Source organism: Phycodurus eques, chromosome 13 (assembly GCF_024500275.1).
Source record: "Phycodurus eques isolate BA_2022a chromosome 13, UOR_Pequ_1.1, whole genome shotgun sequence".
NCBI classification, from domain to species: Eukaryota; Metazoa; Chordata; class Actinopteri; order Syngnathiformes; family Syngnathidae; genus Phycodurus; species Phycodurus eques.
Window position 1 is genome coordinate 20,200,666 of NC_084537.1, and position 21,236 is coordinate 20,221,901.

At 40.7% G+C, this 21,236-nt stretch overlaps 1 protein-coding gene across 2 annotated transcripts in view; it reads right to left on the bottom strand.

Moving 5' to 3' along the window:
* Positions 1-21,236, bottom strand: part of atp6v1h (ATPase H+ transporting V1 subunit H) — a 21,857-nt gene continuing 621 nt past the window's right edge. The window contains exons 2-15 of one of the 2 annotated variants that reach the window (XM_061693688.1): positions 21,076-21,161; positions 18,825-18,985; positions 17,079-17,178; positions 16,916-17,005; positions 14,931-15,044; positions 12,346-12,450; positions 11,057-11,116; positions 9,795-9,892; positions 8,512-8,704; positions 5,727-5,905; positions 4,987-5,112; positions 3,914-4,015; positions 3,707-3,820; positions 1-287 (exon numbers count right to left, since the gene is read on the bottom strand). In XM_061693688.1, the coding sequence (XP_061549672.1) occupies positions 218-287; positions 3,707-3,820; positions 3,914-4,015; positions 4,987-5,112; positions 5,727-5,905; positions 8,512-8,704; positions 9,795-9,892; positions 11,057-11,116; positions 12,346-12,450; positions 14,931-15,044; positions 16,916-17,005; positions 17,079-17,178; positions 18,825-18,928 (1,455 nt within the window). In that variant the 5' untranslated portion in view covers positions 18,929-18,985; positions 21,076-21,161 and the 3' untranslated portion in view covers positions 1-217. The remainder of the gene's footprint in view (positions 288-3,706; positions 3,821-3,913; positions 4,016-4,986; positions 5,113-5,726; positions 5,906-8,511; positions 8,705-9,794; positions 9,893-11,056; positions 11,117-12,345; positions 12,451-14,930; positions 15,045-16,915; positions 17,006-17,078; positions 17,179-18,824; positions 18,986-21,075; positions 21,162-21,236) is intronic. The other variant, XM_061693689.1, reaches the window with a different exon arrangement.

Consider the following 21,236-nt stretch of genomic DNA (forward strand, 5'->3'; position numbering starts at 1 on the left):
TGGCATACTTAATCATCTTTATGTAGGGGATATCACATACATTCTTATACAGGCAAGATTTAAATAACTTTGTACATTTAATCAGAGACATCGGACTTCACAACACGAGAGACTAATTAGGAATGATCACTTGCTTCATCTTATGAGTCATTAAATAGAGAACACACACACACACACACACAAGCACGGATAACACATTCACACACACGTGGCCAGTTCAGCTTCGAGCCGCCACAGCCGGAGCTTGTTGCTGGTCGCTGGACTGCAGCTGTCTGCCCAGGTACTCCCTGAGAAACAAAGCGATCATGCTAATTAGCAATCAGAATTAGAGCAACAACTTCATTTCATTTGCCTCATGTGTCAGCGAGAAAGGGGTTAGCTTAGCACACTAACTAACAAGTTAACTTCGGCTAGACATTTAACTCACAGCTCCGCCAAACCGGTTAGAAAAAGTTTGTGCTCTTTAAATTAAGCAAAATGTCACAAATGCTAATTGATGCTAAATGCTAAACCACAGTATTTTGACATAACTTCAAAACAATATATTTTTAAATGTACTGTGGAACCTCTGAAGTCGAACATTTCAGAATTTGACCAACATTTTCAGGAAAACTACGCCCAACAAACTTGGTTGGCTTGAGCTTTGCATGTGCTGCAGGAACTACCGCTAACAGCTAACTTTGTCAATGCTAAGACAAGCAACATAAGCTATTAATGATCTATCTTTACAGTTGTTTACTTGCACTAGAATTTGGTCAGAATAAACAATATAAAAAGTTGAGCATTATGAAATATTCCTAACAGCACTGCATTTTACATTTCGATACAAGGTCGTTCATTTCGGATTTCGACCAAGATCGGCCAGAAAACACCTAAAGTCGCACTCGAGATTTGTAAGGAAGAACGTTGTTAGCTTAGCTTTACTTGCGTACGAAAAACGCTTCAAGCTAAGATTAGCGCCATTATCTATGAATGATCTATCTTTACTTTTTTATGCTTGAATTTGGGGGGAATAAACAATTTAAAAATTTGAGCGCTATAATACGTTAATAGCGGCACTACGTTGTGCATTTCAGAATTCAACCAAAATCTTTGCAGAGAAAACACCTCTTCACGTCGGGGGTTTGAATCGCTAACCTCGGCAAATCTCGTGTGACTTCAGCTCATGCTTTACGCTAGCCATTTTGCCGTCTGACTTTTTAATCGCGGGATCTTAAAAACAAGAACTGTCCGTGTTATTATGCGTCATTATAGTTAAACACATACAGTAATAGAGTAACATAATAGGCCCATGTGTTCATAATAAATGAGGCAGTGGTGTTATTCCTAAAAAGGATATTGAATCTTGGTTAGCCACTGCAACATTATACACAGTTTGAACATTAAGAGTTGTTTAAAGAAATAAAAAATGATTCCATTAAAAAGTATTGCACATAAGTTAAATAGAAATTGTACCTAAACACATTTCTATATGATTAAATGCAAATTTATTGTACTTTAGTTAAACACAACTGTACTTATAATAAATAAATGTACTGTAACTGGATTTAAAAAAACGTTTGACACCACTGTAACGTTATGCACAATTTAAACATTTCATTTAGTCATTCTTTCACGTACCACTAGAGGGAGACTGTGTACCACAGGAGGTACTTGTGTCACACGTTGAGAATCACTAATTTAGAACATTGCTGGTGAGTTTGGCCAGATTATTCATATTTCCAATATTTCCTTTGGGAAACATTTTGGATGTCATAGGTTGCGTTGTACTTTTCAACGGTGGAACATCCGATCCTTCTGACATTTCATATTTGAATCTACTTGATACCGCCAGCGTAGCCACGTCTGCTGTCATCAAGTATTGAAATTTAATACAATTATTTTGAAAGGTCACTCCTCTTGGTTTCCTCTTCCTGACGAGTAACATTTGCACGTGCCGTGCGGCTCGACGACGATCGCCCCGCTGCGACGAGAAATATCAAATTTTTCTTGAGGCGCTCAAAAAAAAAGGGGGAGGATGAGGGAATGTCTTCTCCGGAAGAGCTGGCATTTATCCGCCTTCATCCCACCTCTGACACTGCCGCCAAAGATGTGGGAATGAGAGTATACTGTGGATATAAAAAGTCTACACACCCCTGTTTAAATGCCACGTTTGGGGGGCGGGGGGGAATCATATCATTTCAATACATTTTCTACCATCAATGTGACCTACAACCTGTACGACTCAATTCAATATAAGACAAAATCTTTTAGAGAGGGGAAGTAAAAATTAACCACTCAGATACTGTGGTTGCACAAGTGTACACACCCTCTTCGAACAGCAAATGTAGTTAAGCTCAGAATTTACAATTTCACATTGAAAAGTGAAACGGGAGTCACTCAACACACAACTGCCACCGTTTGAAGCGCCACTGATCACCCCGAAATAGCTCAGCTGTTCGAGTAGGTTTTTCCTGACAAGCGCATATGCACACTTGTGAAACTACATTATCTCAGTATTTTTACTTACCCGTCTAAAACATTTCCCCCCCCCCAATTGAGTTTCAAAGGTTACAGATAACATTAATGATGAATAAAAAGCTTTGAGATGATTTAGCTTGGTCTCTTTTTTTTCTCTCTTTTTTGTTTTTAAAATCCCCTCAAAACAGAGCTGAAGTCTTGAACCTTAGATTAGCGCTCTTGGCAAGCGGAATGAGTTTTCACTGTGTTAGATGACTGCAAAGATTTCGGAAATTAAGTGAAGCGCCCATCTGTAAACATCTCGCCTATTTATTGTGCTGAGGGCTCCAACTTTCAATGTAGAACTCTGCGCTTGCTCCCCCATGGGGCAATAACAACAGCAGTGGGAGGTTTGAATTGAAAAGTACAAAAAATAAAAAACACCAAACAGATGACAAAATGACCAAAAAATATATTTTAGAAATAAATAAATAAATAAAAGTTAAACAAGAATAGTGTGACAAAAACATTCCACTCTGTGTTGTCATGACAGCAGAAGCTCACCATATGAAGTATGTAAGTCTTTTTAAAGAGTTCACAGAGAAAAATACATAGGTCACCTACATAGGTCATCGCTCTCCATTTTTCTCTCTATTCGTCGGTTTGTTCGTGGCCAGCGAACAACCTGTCCTTGACGAAAAAACAAATTGTTCTTTGTGTGGAAATAAAAAAAAAAAAAGATGTGAGCTCAAGTGTTCCATCAGTGAGTCTCTTGAAAAACCTTCAGAGCCAAAGCAACAGCAGCGTGCTTCAATGCATTGTGCGTCTTGCATGACTACGCATAAAATTGCCATATGTTTTTTATTTTTAATTACTTCGGATGGCTATTTTCATCCTCAGTATTGTTTCTATTTTGCAAGGTGGCAGCTATCACGAGTGGCAAGAGGAGCTGGCACATAATGTAATTATACGTATATCGTGTACATAATGCACAAGTGGGAACGCTATTTTGCTTTCACTGAGGTATTTCGAGGCATTGTATATTTTTCTATTTTGAAAGTTAGTGATTATTATTATTAATTAGTGAGGAATGACTGAATTACAGTAAAAGTGTGACACAGAAGAGGCCAAGGTGTACAGAATTTGAGTAGCCATGACATCGCACTCACACTAGCCAGATTTGCCAGACCTTTGGTGTCAAGTGGCCAAGTACGGCAATGATTGCCTGTAATGAGTACGCTCTAAATGGCTGTATGTGTGTTCATACCAGTTGTGGACCATGAGCTTCTGGACGGCCAGCAGGGCATTGTAGCGCACGAGCTGGTCCTCGTGGTGCATGTGATTCATCACCAGCTGCTTCCCGCCCAGCTGCTCAATCACCCTGAGAGAAAAAAAAAAAAAAAAAAAAAAAAAAAAAAAAGAGTATAAAAATGATGATGCAGGCCAGGAAGGGAAACAAATGTCATCGTCTTACCGTTTGCCGCGCGGGTAGTGCCGCACGTACTCGCCGACGTCGTGGGCCGCCACCGCTATGACTTGAGGATCGTCGGACACTTCCAGGAGCCTGGTTAAGATCCTAAAGTAGGAGAACATTCAAAGCATGTCACACACACAGACACGCTGTTAATCACACACACCTGAGATACCTTTGAGATTATTTTTTTTTTTTGCCCATGAGGAGGCTAGAGGTAGAAAGCTAAGCTAATGGCTAAACACTGCAACGAGAAGTGCCCCTTCTGGAGAAGCAAAAGATTTGGACTTAATAGGCAAAGAAAACCTGTGACGAGAACAATATAAATGTGCATTTTATTACTTTGAGAGTTTTCCAATCAAATGCAAACATAAAATGAAAAGGAGTAAAGACAGTGTTGCGAGATTAGCACCATGTGTTTGATTTGTCTGGAAAGCAGGAAGGAGTTTAATTTTCTGCTGCTGACAAATGTGACACCCTGTCAAAATGCACCGATCCAATCTGCACTACGTTACACCAGAGGTCTGTATTAAAATCATAAAATTACAAAACTAAGCTCCACAAAACATGGTCGAGGGACTGCAAGGGCCAAGGACTCGATGAAAATTTGGTCAGAATTTGGATAAAACTGTGGGATGGGAATTTCCACTACATTAAGTAGGAAGTAGCTTACCAACTAACTAACAGATTTCTAACATACACAAATAAGTCGATTATTTCCTCCCACTTTTGTCCGGCTTTGGCAGATGTTTGCGCTCTGCTATGGTTAAAAAAATTATTTCGATTTACTAAAGGTTTGCATATGCAAAAACGGGCGGAATCAACTTCTCGCCCGTTTTTGCAAATGGGTCCAAAGTAGTCGATGCCGACATAAACAGATGAGCCCCAGCTCACCCGCAACCCTACTGAGGACAAGCACTATCGAAAACGGATGGCTGGATGAAGCCCTAGACGACTAATTGGACATTAGAGCAGCTATTTGAGGAAACATGTTACTTATGTTTCAAAGAGCCCGAGGGGGGAAAAAAAAAAAAAAAAAAAGCACAAAATAGATCAGAGAATCCACTTAGTCGTACTTGAGCAGCTCATAATTTTTCTCGTTGAGGCGGACGGCGTTCTCCCGCCAGAACTTCTCAGACTTGTGCACCGGGCTCCATTCCAGGCGGCCTGATTTGAGTTCGGAGCTGTACTCGTCGAATGAGCTGTCGGATACATTAAATGTCAGCAGTGTGACCTTTCAAGTTGGTAGGACTAAGTCACATAAGTGCAAGTCTTAACCTTCAAGTTTCAAGCAAGTCTCCAGGTACTGTGGCAAAAATCAAGCAAGTCCCCGCTAAATTTTCAGCCAGAGTCATAAGTCATACAATATTGCTGAGTCCCATCAGGTATTTGCCAGAGGTGGGGAGTAAAAAGCTACATTTATGCAGTTACTTTCACTGAAATAACTTTTTGGGTCTAATTGTATTCGTTTTACTTTTATTTGAGTATTTTTTGTTAGATCGAAAGGTTTACTCCACTGCATTCCGCTCGGTACTTGGTACTTTTATCACCAGGTATTTATTATTGCTACCAATGTAGGTTTGTCAAATTTGTGTCACATGACAAACGGAGCCAGGTATTCAAATGGCCGCGCACAGTCTCCACGCCACAGGCCCACCCAGAAGCAAAAGGTTTCCAAGTGAAACATGGCAGAAATGGCAGAAAGACAAGTTCAAGTTCAAGTCAAGTTGAGTGTCATGAATACTAAATCATAGGTTTTAGCTCTAATATGGACAACTTTAGTCCCCCACCTCTTGCTCACACACACAACGGGCACCTGAGATCCTGCACGCTCTCCCCCAGCCTCTCCAGCAGGAACTTGATGTCCTCGGTGATGTCCTCGTCGTCGTACTTCTGCTGCTCCAGGTTCTCCAGCTGCTTCAGCACTTTGCACTGGATCATGGCCAGCGCGTACTCCTGGCGCGTCTCCCTCTCCGATGACTTCTCCAGGAGATTCTGCAGGCGGGAATGATCAGATGTACAGCCACTGGGAAGAGCATTACAGCTGTCATCCTGACATTATTTTCATCCTTCATGTACCGGACCGGAGATTCATTTATGCCGTAATGGCTGCAGCCAGACACAAACCTTCTCCCTTCCTTCAACATGTCGAGAAGTTGAATCTTTTCTACCATCTTCTTCGGCCACTTCTAAGTGCCAGCTGGCAGGTACCTTGTTTGGGCGGCACCGCGGGGCTTGACAAAGTATTGTAACGTCTTCCAATGATACAAGACGAGACGTTAGTCTATTTATCGCACGTTTATTGAGAAAGTAACGAAACATGGTTACTCTGAGGCGTACACCGTCAACCAACTCTCTCAGCTCGCCCGCCCTTACGTGCCCCCGCAAAGAGGAGAGGGGATGCGTTCAAAGACATTCGGAAATCTCAGTGTTTGTACTGTGGAGTACTTCCTTGTTATTATTCCAAGATGAATTAATTTTCTTTTCTTTTCTCAAATATTTCACTCTGCGTAGTGAATCGATGTAATACAAATGTCACTTTTTGAACTCAACTACTGAAATATATGAATTTCTATATTCTTATTTATTGATTATTGGTAGTGACTTCCTGGCATGAAAATTGACAGAAGCAGAGGGACCGAAGGTGGTCTAACTGGATCCTTTCTACTGACCCAACATGCTACATTTACAGCATTGGAATTAAGGCGTTGGCCGCAGCAGCAAAGACGGCAGGACAGATTCTGCGCGTACGCGTTGAAGGACCTGGCGGTCTCAGTCGATTTCTCTCCTAATGAGGACATTTGGGAGAAAGAGAAATGCATGCAAACGAGTATTTGGATGGAAAGAACTCAAAGAGCCTTGCGGTCTCTTAAAAAAGATCTTTGTAAGGGAGAGAAAGACAATGAGCCATCCTTCTATTCACAACACTCTGAGATGAACATCTGCTTGGTCTCCATTTGGCGCCCGCCTTCGCTTTTAATGAGCCGCGGTACATCAGTCATAACGCGAACGTCTCTCAGTGTCTTGTGCATGATTTGCCTAATGGGAATTCTTTTCACATACTGCAATCAGTGTACAGTTGAAAATCCAGGCCAACACCAACTCTGTCACATAATCAAGCGGTATTCATTGCGCCTTTTGTGCCGCGCTTCATGGTCGTCTGGACAAAGCTCGCAAGTAAGCAAGGCTTTTCCCTTTCTAAATCTCAAAATGCAAGGCTTTCTATTTCCCCCGTGATTTGATTTAGCAAGCAATCAGCTTGCAGCCGACTGATTTTTAAGCAGACTCGTAATGCAGTGGACAAGCATTAATGAGAGCAAAAAAATAAATCAATAAAAATCTATCCCGATTTGGAGCCAAGGAACTTGTTGACGTACACTCAGGTGAGAACCACAATCATTATTGTTGGAGTGAGGCGATATTGTCAAAGAGCTGAGGGTAGAGAGCTGTTATATGAGAGCAGCTTCAGCGTTGAGGTAACGCATTACAATTGGGCAGCATAGTATTAAGTGGGTAGTACATCTGCTTCACATATTCTGGGTTTGAATCCTGTGCGGGGTTTGCATGTTCTCCCCCTCTCCATGTGTTTCACTCGTGGACCACAGCAAAATCTCACAAACACATTAAGGTCCAATGAAACCAAGGTTGATCTTTTTTTTATCTTAAGCAGATGATGCAACCAGCGACTGAGTGGGGTGAGGCGTCAATTACAGGGGCAGCGGCGAGTTTGACGCAGTTCGGTAATTAAGAGTTGCATCCCAAAAGCGTATTGGTAGTTTGGTAAATATTTTAGGCAGTTTACGTGTCTTGTTAGGTGCTGTGCTGCTATTTTGGTTCGCAACAAAGTTCAAATGCACTCAACTCTTCAATGTCCATGTATTATCTCTCACCTGTAATAAGTAATTACAGTTCGTTTTTCTGACGAGAAAAGGTTATTGTCACTATTTGAGTAAATACTGTAGTGTAATTACCGTTTGATTTTGTGAAAAAGGCTCTTAAAGTTAAAAGGAAAGTAGGTCTACTGAGATTATTGTGTGTAATGGGTTATTCATGGTCAATCCCATCAATGTGTTAAAGATAAATAATATACTTTAGAATTGGCCAGTTTCTTAGTGACAAGTAACTCAAAAGAATATAGTTTAGAGACTTTCATAATTACTTTCAAACTAGTTATAGACAATATTACAGTTTGGAAGTAACTGGTTATACTATTGATTTACTGCTTGTTGTGGTCACCTGCGTTCGGGGGGAATCGAATCATTTGATACTCATATATTTTGTCTTGAGAAAGCTTTGGGGGATTTTTTGCTCTCTGAAAGCAGCTCGGCACGAAATATTCATGGCTAGTATGGAGTAACGACAGCAGACAGCTGACCGAGCAGCGTGGCCATATAAATCGTATTTATGTATCTTTTATGGACTTAAGTTCCTTTTATCGCCTTCCTCTGTTGTTTAATAGAGTAATTTCAGTCTGCCACCCCAGGGGCGATAAAGCATGCAGCCCAATTACAAGTTAAAAGTGCTGTGCAAGACTTTAGGAATATTTGAGTGCACTTGTGAAGCGTTTTTAGAGGTGAAAAGTGAGGGATTTCTGCACATACCCTGAAGGCAGCAAGAATGATCCGGGTGACCTTCTCCTTGACGGATTCCTGAAGGATGTCGGACAAGGCCGGCACCACATTGTAACGTCGCAGCTGCTCGCAGAGCTGCGGGCTGAAGGCCAGGAGCCACACGCAGAAGATCATCTGGTACTGGAGCTGGAAGCCGCACTTGTTGCTCAGCACCGCCGTGATGCTAGAGAGCGAGGTTAAAAGGATTAGCAACGAAAACAAAAGTTGATGAGCTGCCTCTCTGTGGCGCGCGGCTTTACTAATGGCCGAGGTTCCGCAGAGGTGCGCCTCCATCCTGCCGAGCCATTACACCTAATGATTGCCCGGGAATAGGATGTGCACACAGACCGCAGGGACTCAGATGCGAATGCAAATGAAACAGCAGGACTGCCAACAGTCTCCATGACGAAAATGAACTGGGATCAAGCCACAGCAACAACGTCCAGCATATTTTATGACTGAAGGTCTACAGATAATTGTTTTGACTTCATGTTTGGTTTGTACTCTCACATGCACTGTCCACTGTGGGAACTTGACAGGCGTGTGCCCTTCCAAATTACGTCCAATCAAGTGAAAATACCACAGGTTGACTCCAACGAAGATGTAGAAACACCGAAAGCAATGCTTCTCAACATTGATTGAGCAAAGGCACATATTTTATATAATAAAAGTGTTATGGCACACCACCCAAAAAAAAGCCACAAAATGTATACATACTGATATGACGACTACTCACAAGTCGATTTAGCACGTGAAATCTTGGCCTGTTTAGTTGAACACAAAGCTATTACTCTGCTGTGTGGATGGCAACTGGATAATTGTATCTTCTATCATCTGGTGGAAGAGCATTTAATAGTTCTGCCTGTCACTACACGTCGCTGTGATAGATAGATGAACAAAGATACATTACTTTTAGTTAGGCATAGACCGGTTAATCGATTTTCATTTATATAACACCAAAACTTTCCATCACCAGTATGGGCTGCACTATTTTTTTTATTTTCTTTGCTTTGATTTCTTTTTTCGAGTTGTCAAGGAAAGAGCAGGCCACCGTCAGTATACATTATTACATTTATTTTAACTTAACATGGTACAGGTTTATTAATGCACCAAATATTCTATATTTTGTTTAAAAATAATATAGATTGTGTTCAACACAAGCAAAAGTTATTTACCCCAAAATTTCAAAATAATTCATTTTAGAGCTTTAATTGCGATGCCGCATTATTTTGCTCAAGGTTATTGTACTGTGAAAATCTGGCGGCATCACTCACCAGTTAACCCCGTCGGCCTCCACCCAGGCGAACCTGTACTCATTGACCCTCAGCATAAGCTGAAGGCAGCCGGCCACACACTGCACATACTGAGAGCTCTGAAAAGAACAAAAACAAACTGCATACATTTACCCACGCTCTACATTGCTCTGGGTGAATAGAGGAAAAGCTTTTTGTTAGAAAATCAATACAGGTTGAGAGACACTGAGCCGTCGGCAAGCAGAAGACAGTGTACAGGAGGGAAAAAAAAACAAAAACATGGAACCTCCACAAGTTCAATGCCTTTAAGCACGCAGAGATCCATCCATCCGTTTTCTACAGTGCTTGTCCTCATTAGCGTCACGGGTGATCTGGAGCCAATCCCAGCTGACTACGGCTGAGAGGCGGGGTGCAACCTGGAATGGTCGCTCGCCAATGGCAGGGCACATAATATTTTTCACTCATAATTTTGTATCAGAGAAAATTATCGAGATAACGTTTTGTGAGTAGTGTAATTGATCTAATGGGGAAATGTAGCTTAGAAGATTGACGAGGGTCAAGGAACGGACAGTGTTGGACTTTGGAGGCTCCACTGTACAAAACTTGCATTACCACCACCACCGGCACCATCCAAGGTACGCCACATGCAGTCTTTCAGTGTACATCCTCAGCACATGCTTGATTACGATAGCGCAAACACACGCAGGGGAGAGGAAGCGGGGGCAAATAGTCCCCATCACACCTGAGCAAGAACCATGTCAATAGAGATTAGAAGAGGAGGAGGAGAAAGATCCTGTTAATCGGGAGATTAGAAGGTGAATAGAAGCAAAAGGAGTCCAGCCAGAAGATGACGACAGATGAATGGAGGAGTGAAGGTTACCTGGCTGGAAAAGATAAGTTAATAGACAAATCCTAAGTATGTTTTATAGAATAATTAGGCGCTACTGGGGAAGGGGGAGGGGGAGAGTGAGCGGCAGTAAATCAACTGAGGGATGCTGCTGCTGTTGCGCTACGTGCTATTCCAATTCAACCTGGAGAAAGCCGTTTGACATGCGCCTTCAGCATTACGTGACTTCTACAGCATGCACCGCTAAAAGCAACCAGCGGCAGCAAACATCATGCCGTCGACACGGAGGATCCCCTGCCGGGTGCCGTGTGCCGAGAGTCCACCCGTCCGCAATCTGAAATCATTCATGGGGAGAGCGAGACGACGGAATGGAAAAGAAGTGAAAGTCCAGAGGCGTGTGGAAGGCTGATTTTTGATGCACCTCGCTCATACTCACTTCACTGGGGGAAATAGTTCCAGCTCCGGAGACCGCGTCTGGACCTGTACCGTGTAGGTTCTAATGAGAGATAAACAAAATAAACAAAAGAAACAATCGATGCCTTGGAGCCGAGAGGACTGCTGAGAGCTGAAGTGGTCGACAAATTCCAAACAACTCAAGAAGAAAATCAACACGGAATGCAAAATCTAATCCTGCTTGGTCTGAATGCAAGAGATGAATGGAAAAATACACTTAACATAACAACACAAGCTCTGACTGTGAGCACAACCAGCAGACAGCAATTAGGTGAAGGCAGAAAATGACTTCAGGAACTGTCAAGAGGAAATGCCACTTTAAAGTACATTTGAGCATTTGACAGTCAGGGTACATTGTGGAAAAGACAGGGTCGAACACATTTTGTTCCAGGAAGCTAGTTGACTTCCATTTTGTTGACAAATTTCCCATTGGAAGTGATGGAAACACAAATAAACTGTCATTCAAACTGTAACTAGAAACTTAAACCAGGAGTGGGGAAACCTTTGGGCATAAGGGCTGGCGTCGGGCGGAATCCTTGCATCGGCAGAACCATCACTTTTCAGGAAACCAATAAAAAAACGACATTGTCGAGCCATTAACATTGCATCGTCAAAGAGAGCTAGCAATTTTCAACGCTTTAGATTGGTCAATCATTTGTAAAAAAAATTACGTGAAAACTGACCAATAATATCAATTTCCGAAAAAATATGACCTTGACCAAATTTGGACATAGGTTTTGGCTTTGGGCCAGGTTATTCGTAGATGAAGTATACAAGAAAAACATATTTTTTAAAATTTATTGTGTATCTAAAATAATGTATTTGAATAAAATAATCACAATTTTTTTCCCAAATATTATATTTTATATTTCAAATGAACAATTTTAGGAAAAACTGCTAAAATAATGCAATAAATATTCAAAGACTCTTAATCATGTACATGCTTGGAGGGACAGATTAAAGAGCGGCGCAAAACTTGTGCGGATGCCGATCAAATTGTGTAGCCCGAGGTGTCAGACTATAGATTCCACTGAGTATAGAATCCATATCAAATAAGGTTTTTATTTATCCCATTAAAAGAGATGGTATTGGCCTATAAACATACTTAATTAGGTTTAAAAAATGAACAGTAATAGGTAGGTAACATTATGACCACTTGCACAATATAATTATGTCAAATACAAGAGCCGCATCAAATAGTCTGCTTTTGCAAAGATTACAATTTGCGTTATTCATCACACAGGACATAAAAAAACAAGCTGATGCAAGTACCTGCGAGCTGAGCTGGCTTTTGATCCAGTTGAAGTAGTAGTTCAGGTCACTTCCCTCCATCAGGTCACGGCCCCAAGCGGCCAACTTGGCGATGATCCTCGCCGCCTGCGTGTCGAGACGGAGGATGAAAGCAGAGAACGGCATTTATTCAAAGGAAAAATTTGCCCGAATCAATCTACGGTTGGACTTACTGGGCATGGTCCAAGTGACACAATTCAGATTTTGTTTGAACACAGTAGAATAGAATATTTTACAGTCTGTCCCATCGACTGAGTAATTAAATACAATTTTGATTTTGCATTATTAAACCCAATAACGTGCGTGTGGAGAGCAGCTATTATTTATGTCCACTTGGGAGTCTTCATCTTTGCTATCCACTGTACTAACTGTGACTTTGACTGAATGCTTTAAAAAGGCAGAGTCTGACCCGGTCAGTGACGTGGGTGTCAGCGAATGAGAGTGTAGAGTTGTCTGTCTGTTAAATGCATGTTGAGTGACTCGGCGTGAGTTGTGGCCATCGGCAGCTTGTGTATAAATATGCTTGATACGTGTTTGTTTTCCTACCAAGTTTGTTCAATAAAGCGACTGAAAGTGTACCCACTGCTGTGTCTACCTTTGACCGCTTGCGGAGGCGTTACCATATGTAGCACATTGTTTATTTTCTTTCTTCTTAGTCCATTTTAGGGGTTAACAAAATCCACTGTTCGGTTCGTATCTCGGTTTTGTGGTCACGGTTTTGGGTTCATTACATGTTGACTCTTGGGGGGGGGGGGTATATTGTATAGGTTACAAGTGAAAGTACGGTCACAGCATTTTTTTAGCATATTAAATTAGTTACTGAACAATTTTAAATAGATGTGTTCAGATAAAGTGGTACATGATTGCTTGGCGTGAGCGAGTGACGAGGAGTCTCGCGGACACCGCCGTGTTTACCATTTTAATCAATGACACCCGAATAAATTAGCAATTTTTCAGCATATTAGTGACTGAACATAATTTTGAGATGCTATTGTGTTTTTTTTCATGTCAGAGTGCAAAGCAACACTATACAGTATGATTGCTTGGCTTCATGAGGCTTGCAAGGATTTGTGTCACTCACTGTTGTGTTCGTATCATTTTAATCATGACATCCTAATAAATTAGCAATTTTTCAGCCTATTATATTAGCGATTGAACATAATTTTGGGGTGCTAGCTGTTGTTCGTGTGAGGTAGCTGTTGTTAATATGAGAGTGCAACAAAATATGACAGCAATATAAGGTACAATCCCAACTTGAACGAAAGCAGCGTTTGGAAACTCAAGCAAGCTGTCATTTTATTATTATTATTTTTTTAATTTCCTGAAAAGTTGTCATTTTGGAAGTGAGGGGATTCCGCCAAACAGCGACAATATATAAAATATATATTCCACACTGTCTCGGCAGTGAATTTGGTCTCCACTCCTGCCATTGACGTCACACCAAGACATGGGCTGTGTGTGGATTTTGGAGTTCCAACGGCAATTAGTTATTTACCAATTGCTCCAAAATGGATTGACATTATTGGTAATGACTCCCAGTTTCATTTTCTTGGGCAAAAAAAATAACAACATTTAACTAACTTGTTAATGAAATATGGACCATTAATACCCTGTACCTCCTTTAAATGATTCAAAACATTGGGACATTCTGTCAGGCTCTTTCGTTCTGGCTCGCTCCCATTGCTCCAACAAAATTTCTACACCAAGTGGTGCACGTAACTGCAGTAACAATCCGTGTGGGAAAAATTATCCCTGCGTTTTGCGTTGACCATTTTTTTGGAATGGAATTATTGGAGTTATTCGATTAGTCGTTGCAGCCCTACATCAATGCAAGGTTGACCTAATCTAAATACAGATTGATGTACAACAAAAATAAACATTAAAAAGCATCGGCTGTAAATTCTAAACTACAGTGAACGCATAGACAATTAAATATGGTCTAATTATGCTACATTAGAGGTGTGCTCATCAGTAAATAAGCCAAGTAAGAGAGGACGGTTCCCCCCATTGTGCCTTTGCCAATTAAAAGCTATGTAACCTTTAATATGCTGTATGATTTATTTATTACTGTTTGCTTCCACGTTATAATTGACACTTACGTAGTTACTCATGTGCAATTTAGCCGTCTGCGAATGCGGGTTGTTTCATGTGTTATCTCAGTCCAAACACAGCCATATCGGATATGGGTCACTTGAAATACACATGAAATAAAATTGGAGAGAGACATTAAATCAAACTAGGGCACATCCGGCCTACATTATTAAGGTGGGTGAGGGATGGCGGTTCTAATGGCGGCGGGTGTCTTATTTTAGCGCGGGCTTCGATATCGCTGGGCGGTCCTTCCCCATTTCTAAAGGTTGCCAGGGTAACATCACATTAATTGCCTGTTTTTGACAAAAGGTCGTGTTTTTTGTGAGGAATTATTAATGGCTGGATGATGAGGGAGCCTCACTGCTTTTATTCTGGCCGTGGACAAAGGTTAATTTGCTGCAAATGGCCGATCAAGACGTTTAGGATGAAGGCTGACCTTGCAGGCTGTTATTATCAAAGACAAATGACGAACTCACCATGTGGACAGTGAAGAGGTCTTGGCGATTCAGCATAGGGAGAAAATAGGACCACGCTGTGTTTTTTGTCTTCTTTGCATATTCAAAGAAGATGCTCACCCTCTGATGATTCTCCTGCATCACATTGAATATTATACTTTGCTGTCATCCAATCTGACCATCTATGCATACACAAGTATTTGCAGATCTATTCTATAGCACTGGGATTGAAGCTTTTGCATAGTTAGTTTGAGAAGTATTTGGACAATGACACCACCTCAAATGGAGTTAAACTAAAAATGTGGAGATACATGCAGATTTCACTCAAGTATGGCATTTACATTATAGGAATGGCTGCACTTTTTGACAAGAGTTTCTCTGTTTTCAGGCGCTCAAACATTCAGCACTTAAAAAAATTATTAGACCAGAACCCAATGTAAAGTGCCCGATATTAACAGCATCGGTCATTAGCAAAATAATATTTTTCTGTTCATGTAATGGTTAATACGAAAAACTATGAAGCGAGATACTGCAAATTACATTTGTAATACTATATCACTATTCAAGAATTTTCGAATTTAACCTTTCACGAACATCTCAAAATATGATTTCTTAATTAAGATGTCAAACTACATAAACGTAATCATTTGCATTCCTGAACCGGAAAATAGCTATTGATGCCTGATTCATTGCTGACTTTGAGTGATTAGTTTCTTGCTGACGGTGAATTCAGTTAAAAACTCCTCATTCCAGTTCAAAATGGTCAGAGGTGGAGAGCTCGCTGAATTTGAAGGAGGTAAGAGTAAAAGCACTCCATCATGCTGGATGCTTTCTTCTTCTCATCTTTATGACTGGCGGGGTAATACCGTTGTTAAATATGCTTTATTGGAAGGATCCTTAATTCAAAGTCTAAAAAGACCTCCATTTAAATCAAGCGATCGAGGATTATCATAAAAGCACAGCTATTATTTTTTAGAATACAATACTTTGTTGTCACCAATTGAAGGTTAAACCATAAAAATAAATACTGACATACAATTGTACAGTATTAGCAACATAAGATTTCCCAAAAATGACAGTTTGTCAAAATGCTGACTCTGGTTTGAACGGCCACTTCAACCAGAGTACAACACAGCAAGAATTTTGAAACCTGATGATGGATTCAGGAAAAATTGGGTTTTTCATGTGGGGAAAAACGTTTTTGTGGGATTCCCCCCCCCAAAACAAAATAAAATAAAGCCTTCAAATGAAAGTAAAACAGTGTAACTTGATTATTTTGGTTGATCTACTACTCAGGGAACTCCCTCTCCGATTGGCTTGCACGTTTCACTTAAAAATATCCACCTACAAGCTCGCACGGGCCAAAATTCCGAGGGTTTCTCCAAGTCGGCACGTCAAAATTATCGGGACTTGTAAAACGGCGTCACTTGCCCAAAAAAGTCGACTTAAATAGGGCAAATATAACATTATTCTTGAGAAGAACAGTAAAATAGGTCAGTGCAAACACAGCCAATTTATTTCTTATGGATGATTTTAGATCGTTTAAGTGCTGATTCCATGTTTTCTTTTTTTTAGAAAATTCCACAAATATGGTGGCAACTTGTCACGTTGCTAATTATATAATATTAAAATCATATTTTTTTATTTTCACACTGACGTAGAAGGGTCCAAATAAATTATTTAATTCATTTGAAATAAAATTTATTTTCTTACTATAAACGGTGCATTTGGAAAGTATTCAAGGCACTTTTCCTACATTTCGTTATGTTACAGCCTGATGCCAAAATGCATTTATTTTTGTTAAATCCCTCAAAATTCTACGTATAACACCCCACAATGACAACGTAAAACAAAATTGTTGCGTGAATTTGAAGGAAAATATATTTTTTCACATTTTGGAATATGACTGTAACACAACATAATGTGGAAAAAGTGAAGCATTTCTAATCATTTCCGGATGCACCGTAGATTGTCCAAATACGTTCGTCCCAAGCAGTACGCAATACCTGCAGTGTATCATCGATGAGTGTCAGGATGTACTGGACGGTTTGCTCCTTGGAGATGTGTGCCATCAGGTTCAGAAAGGTCTTTGCACACTGTATATAAAAAGAGATTATTATGAGAACTCCTAACATCACAGCACATGTGTATCTTTTGTTGAACAAATACCTGATGTCCTTCTTTGGTCAGAATGAGCTGCTTCTCCTCAGAGTTGGCCACCTCAAACTTCTTGATGAACTCACAGTCTTCTCCTGAGATCATCTGACTCCTACAAAAAAGGATAAGTTGTCAAACATGGGAAGTCGATGACATAAAATGTGCAGCCAGCGGGTAGACCGAGAACAAAGTAAATCGCAACCTAAATTCATTTTGTTCCAGGCTCAAACTGTTGGCAACATAAAACCTTCATATTGTCATCTATGATGCAGTGCCCTCAATACTGGTCAAATGATCTACTAATATATATTTTTTCCCACCTACGAATAGTTAAGCGTTGGATGAAGGGAGCTATGGCGTTGTTAATTAGAGGGGAAGATTTTGTCTGGTTATTTATGATTGTATTATTATTATTATTATTTTTGTGTGTTTGTCTTTTGTGTCTGTTGTATGTTTTCTTTCATGTACAATTTATGCAAGTCACATTTTAGAATTTGTTGTGCATGTCTTTTATTTCCATTTGTTTTTATTTTGCCTTGTGCAACTCTGTTTTCTGCAACCAGGTCGGCAATGCAAATGAGAATCTGTTCTGAATGGCCTTACCTGGAGAAGAAAAGGTTAAATTAAAAAATAATTATATACCTGAGGAATTGCTAGAATTAATATATATGTTATGTTGTGTTTAATAAGTGCATTTAACTTACCATCTGCTTGGCAAATAAACGTGTGTATGTAATTCATATTCCATTAATTGTAGGACTCGTATTGTACCAAGTAGATCTTGCAATAAGTTCCATTTCCTGTTCTATGTTTATAGTTACACAGGTTTTGTTTGAATTTTTGAGGCATAATTCCATTTGACTTTGGAGATTGAACGGCGTAAAGCATCAAAATGTACTTGGAAGTATAAAAGCCTTGCTAAAAGCTCCATGTCACTAACTTACACGCTACTGCTAATTGCAAGGTTGGGTCACACGATGACGACACTTCACATGGAAATACCAAATGCTAAGCCCAAATCACTAGGGTACACCCGCACACCAATGACATCCAGCCTCAAAAGGCCGCCTGGATGAGCGTGCAGTTGCTCTAACTCGTGGGGAGAATGGTAAATCACACTTTTACAAACCTTTCAGCAAAAAATATGAAGAACAAGACAGAGGGCCGGCCCCTGAACCCCATTTTTGCATGGCGAATCCTCAAAAACTTTGATGCCATTCTCCGGCCACATTAGACAATGTAGGTAAACGAGCTTGGCTATTTAGAATCGCCCATCCGTCAAGGATGCCTGCTTCTGCGGGGCTCATTTGGGCAAGTTTCCTGGAAGGAGTTTGTCAAATAAAGTACCCTGGAATTCGCACAAAATGGCTGCCTCAAACCAAAATGGCCAACTTCTTAGTCAATATTAGACATGGTCCTTGAGACTTTTTCTTGCGTCCTCTTATAATAGACATGTCTACTCAATGTCGTGTCAATTCCATAAACTGATGTTGGAAGCTTATTTATTTATTTATTTTAAACGAGGCGCCACTGCGTGACTTTAGGGCAGTTTGTGTTGGGGACCCTTAAAATCCATTTTGACACATACTTGCAAAACATTTTTACATTATCAGGCATCTCTAGGCCACCCAAAAAAGGCCATTCACCACAGAAACTCCAATATTAACAAAGAGGAAATTCCCCTCAAGTCTGTGACTCAGTTTCTCACCATTTAACTGTCTTCTACCATTCGACAAGGGGATGATGTGTGTTACTTACTGCAGGTACGACTGCCAGTTGACTGGATTGCCGCGAACCTCCGCCGCCTTGGCAGCGATGATGTTGGTGGGGACGGCGGCGTCCACGGCCCCGCGGATGTCCATCCTGAGGGGTTGCTGGATGCACCTTTTTGTCGAGACAGAATGTGAGGGAGACGCCACCTGGATGGGAACACCAAAGCAGAGAACATGAAGGCCTTTTGCTTTTTTACTGTTACAGTAGACCGCCGCAAACTCTGGAATCGTGACCTCAGCTACGCACACATTTTTCTGTAGAACTTAACTATTTTCAAAATTACAATCATCTGTTTTTTGCCGAGTATGTTAAAACACACAAATAATTTGTCTCCGGTTGGTTGCTCTAGTACTACGTCAAAAAAGTCGAACGAAAAAAACCCGCACCTTTTCCTGCCTAGCTGCGGCTTTCCAAAAATACAACTGAAAAAGATTTTTTTTCTTGCGTGGCTATTGGCCAGCGACTTCAGCGAAACTGCTTTTATGGGAGGGAACACACCAATTATTACTTTCTTATTAGCCATTTTTGATTCAGTTATACTTACAGCAATTTTTTTTTTTTTTAAAGGGGAACTAAAGCCGACGGCTGGGCAATAATAGAAAAAATAATAACCAGGATTATTTTGAAATCGCAATTAACCAAACCTACATGTCATCAACCTCTTAGTCATGCTAGTCATCGCAACATACGGTACAACCCCAATTCCAATGAAGTTGGCACGTTGTGTTAAACATAAATAAAAACAGAATACAATAATTTGCAAATCATGTTCTACCTAGATTTCACCCACACCGAAACTTTAGAGCATGCTTCGACAGAACAGCGACATGTTTACGTACAACCGTTAGTCCTAGCACTAGCTTGCTACGCTACATAACGTTTTGTTGCCTGCTTGCATACCTCAAGCAAGCCTTAAACGAATGTCCTCTCCTGTCCTGAGCACCGGTGACCACCAACACACGTTTTCCCCCATTTTGTCCTTATAATACAGTCGGCGCGATCCACTCTTGTTGTCGTGGTCACGGTAACGAGTGTATCCGGTCACGTTTGACAAGATAAAGCCCAATGATCGTAAAAAAACGGGATGCGGTGGTATCGGAATGAAAGATTTTATTGCAGTAGTCTGACATAGTGCAATCGTGAAAGAGCAAATTTGTCTTGTAGTCTGATCCGGACATTACGTGTTGTCTGTCTCAAGGCGTGTTGTCTGTCCCACACCGCTGACATTTTTTTTAAAAATAACTTTATTGGCCATCAGATATGGGGACACGCGTCAAAGGACACGCGACAAGGCTAAAAATAAACTAGCTTTTGGATTCAAATATACTGTGTAAGATGGTCACGTGGCGTGAATGTCTTTTGCAGAGCTGATCAATGACGTCATTGATCGGATCGGCGAATTATGACATTAAAGCCGATCAACATAAAATCTGTGTAAAGTCTAATTGAGATCCACCCAAAAAAGCTTATATATAGCCTATAGGCGCTAACAGATGGCAACAAATAACTACTTTTGTCTAAATAAAGCATCACACCTCACTTCAACATAGCTCCTTGGCACCAAGATGCCACGAGATGGCGACAAAGCTCCACTTCTGTCTAAATGAAGCTCCTCAACTCACTTCTCAATAGTTATTTTCCATTATGACACAAGATGGTGCCAATGCAATACTTTAATTGCTTTTGCCTAGCACAAAAACAGCCAACGGGGTGTTTTCAATGGCTAACAGGAGGACATGTATTTAAAAAAATAATAATAATCTGCACAGAAATAGCCATCGCCGGCCCCATGAGCACATTCAAAATTTAAAAGCCATACTTACTCTTTACTTAATTACGGCCGAGAAATGTTTTCATTCACTACGACCTTACTACTACGTTAGCGTGGTTAGAAAAGACGATGAAGTGTTCCGATTTATGTACACGTTCTGTGACAGCAGAGAGCTAGCATCCGAGTGTCAATGCATGACTACGTAGCTGAGCACTTTAGCTATTACCGAAACCGTAAAAAAAATATTTTATACATGTATAAAACATACACAATGTAGCTATACACTGCGAACAGAGGTGATAGCTCGAATCGGCTCGCAAAACAGGCACAGAATGCTGCTAACCCGCAACATTCTCGTGCCAGGCTAGCATAGCAAGCGTTCAGTCACTTGCCTCAAAGGCTAACCAGCATATAACAAAGGATTGAAAACTATACTTCAATAAAAGATAAGCTTGAATCACTCACCGAACTAGCTTCTTTGCTCAGCTGACAGCGATGACGTCACGCTGTATCATGTGACTGGCAACAGTCAAGTGGTCACGTGCGGATCTCTGGAAGAACAAAAAAAAAACCCGTCACAATAATTTTTGCCGTCGTTGTTTTTTAAAATGTTATTACTAACAGAT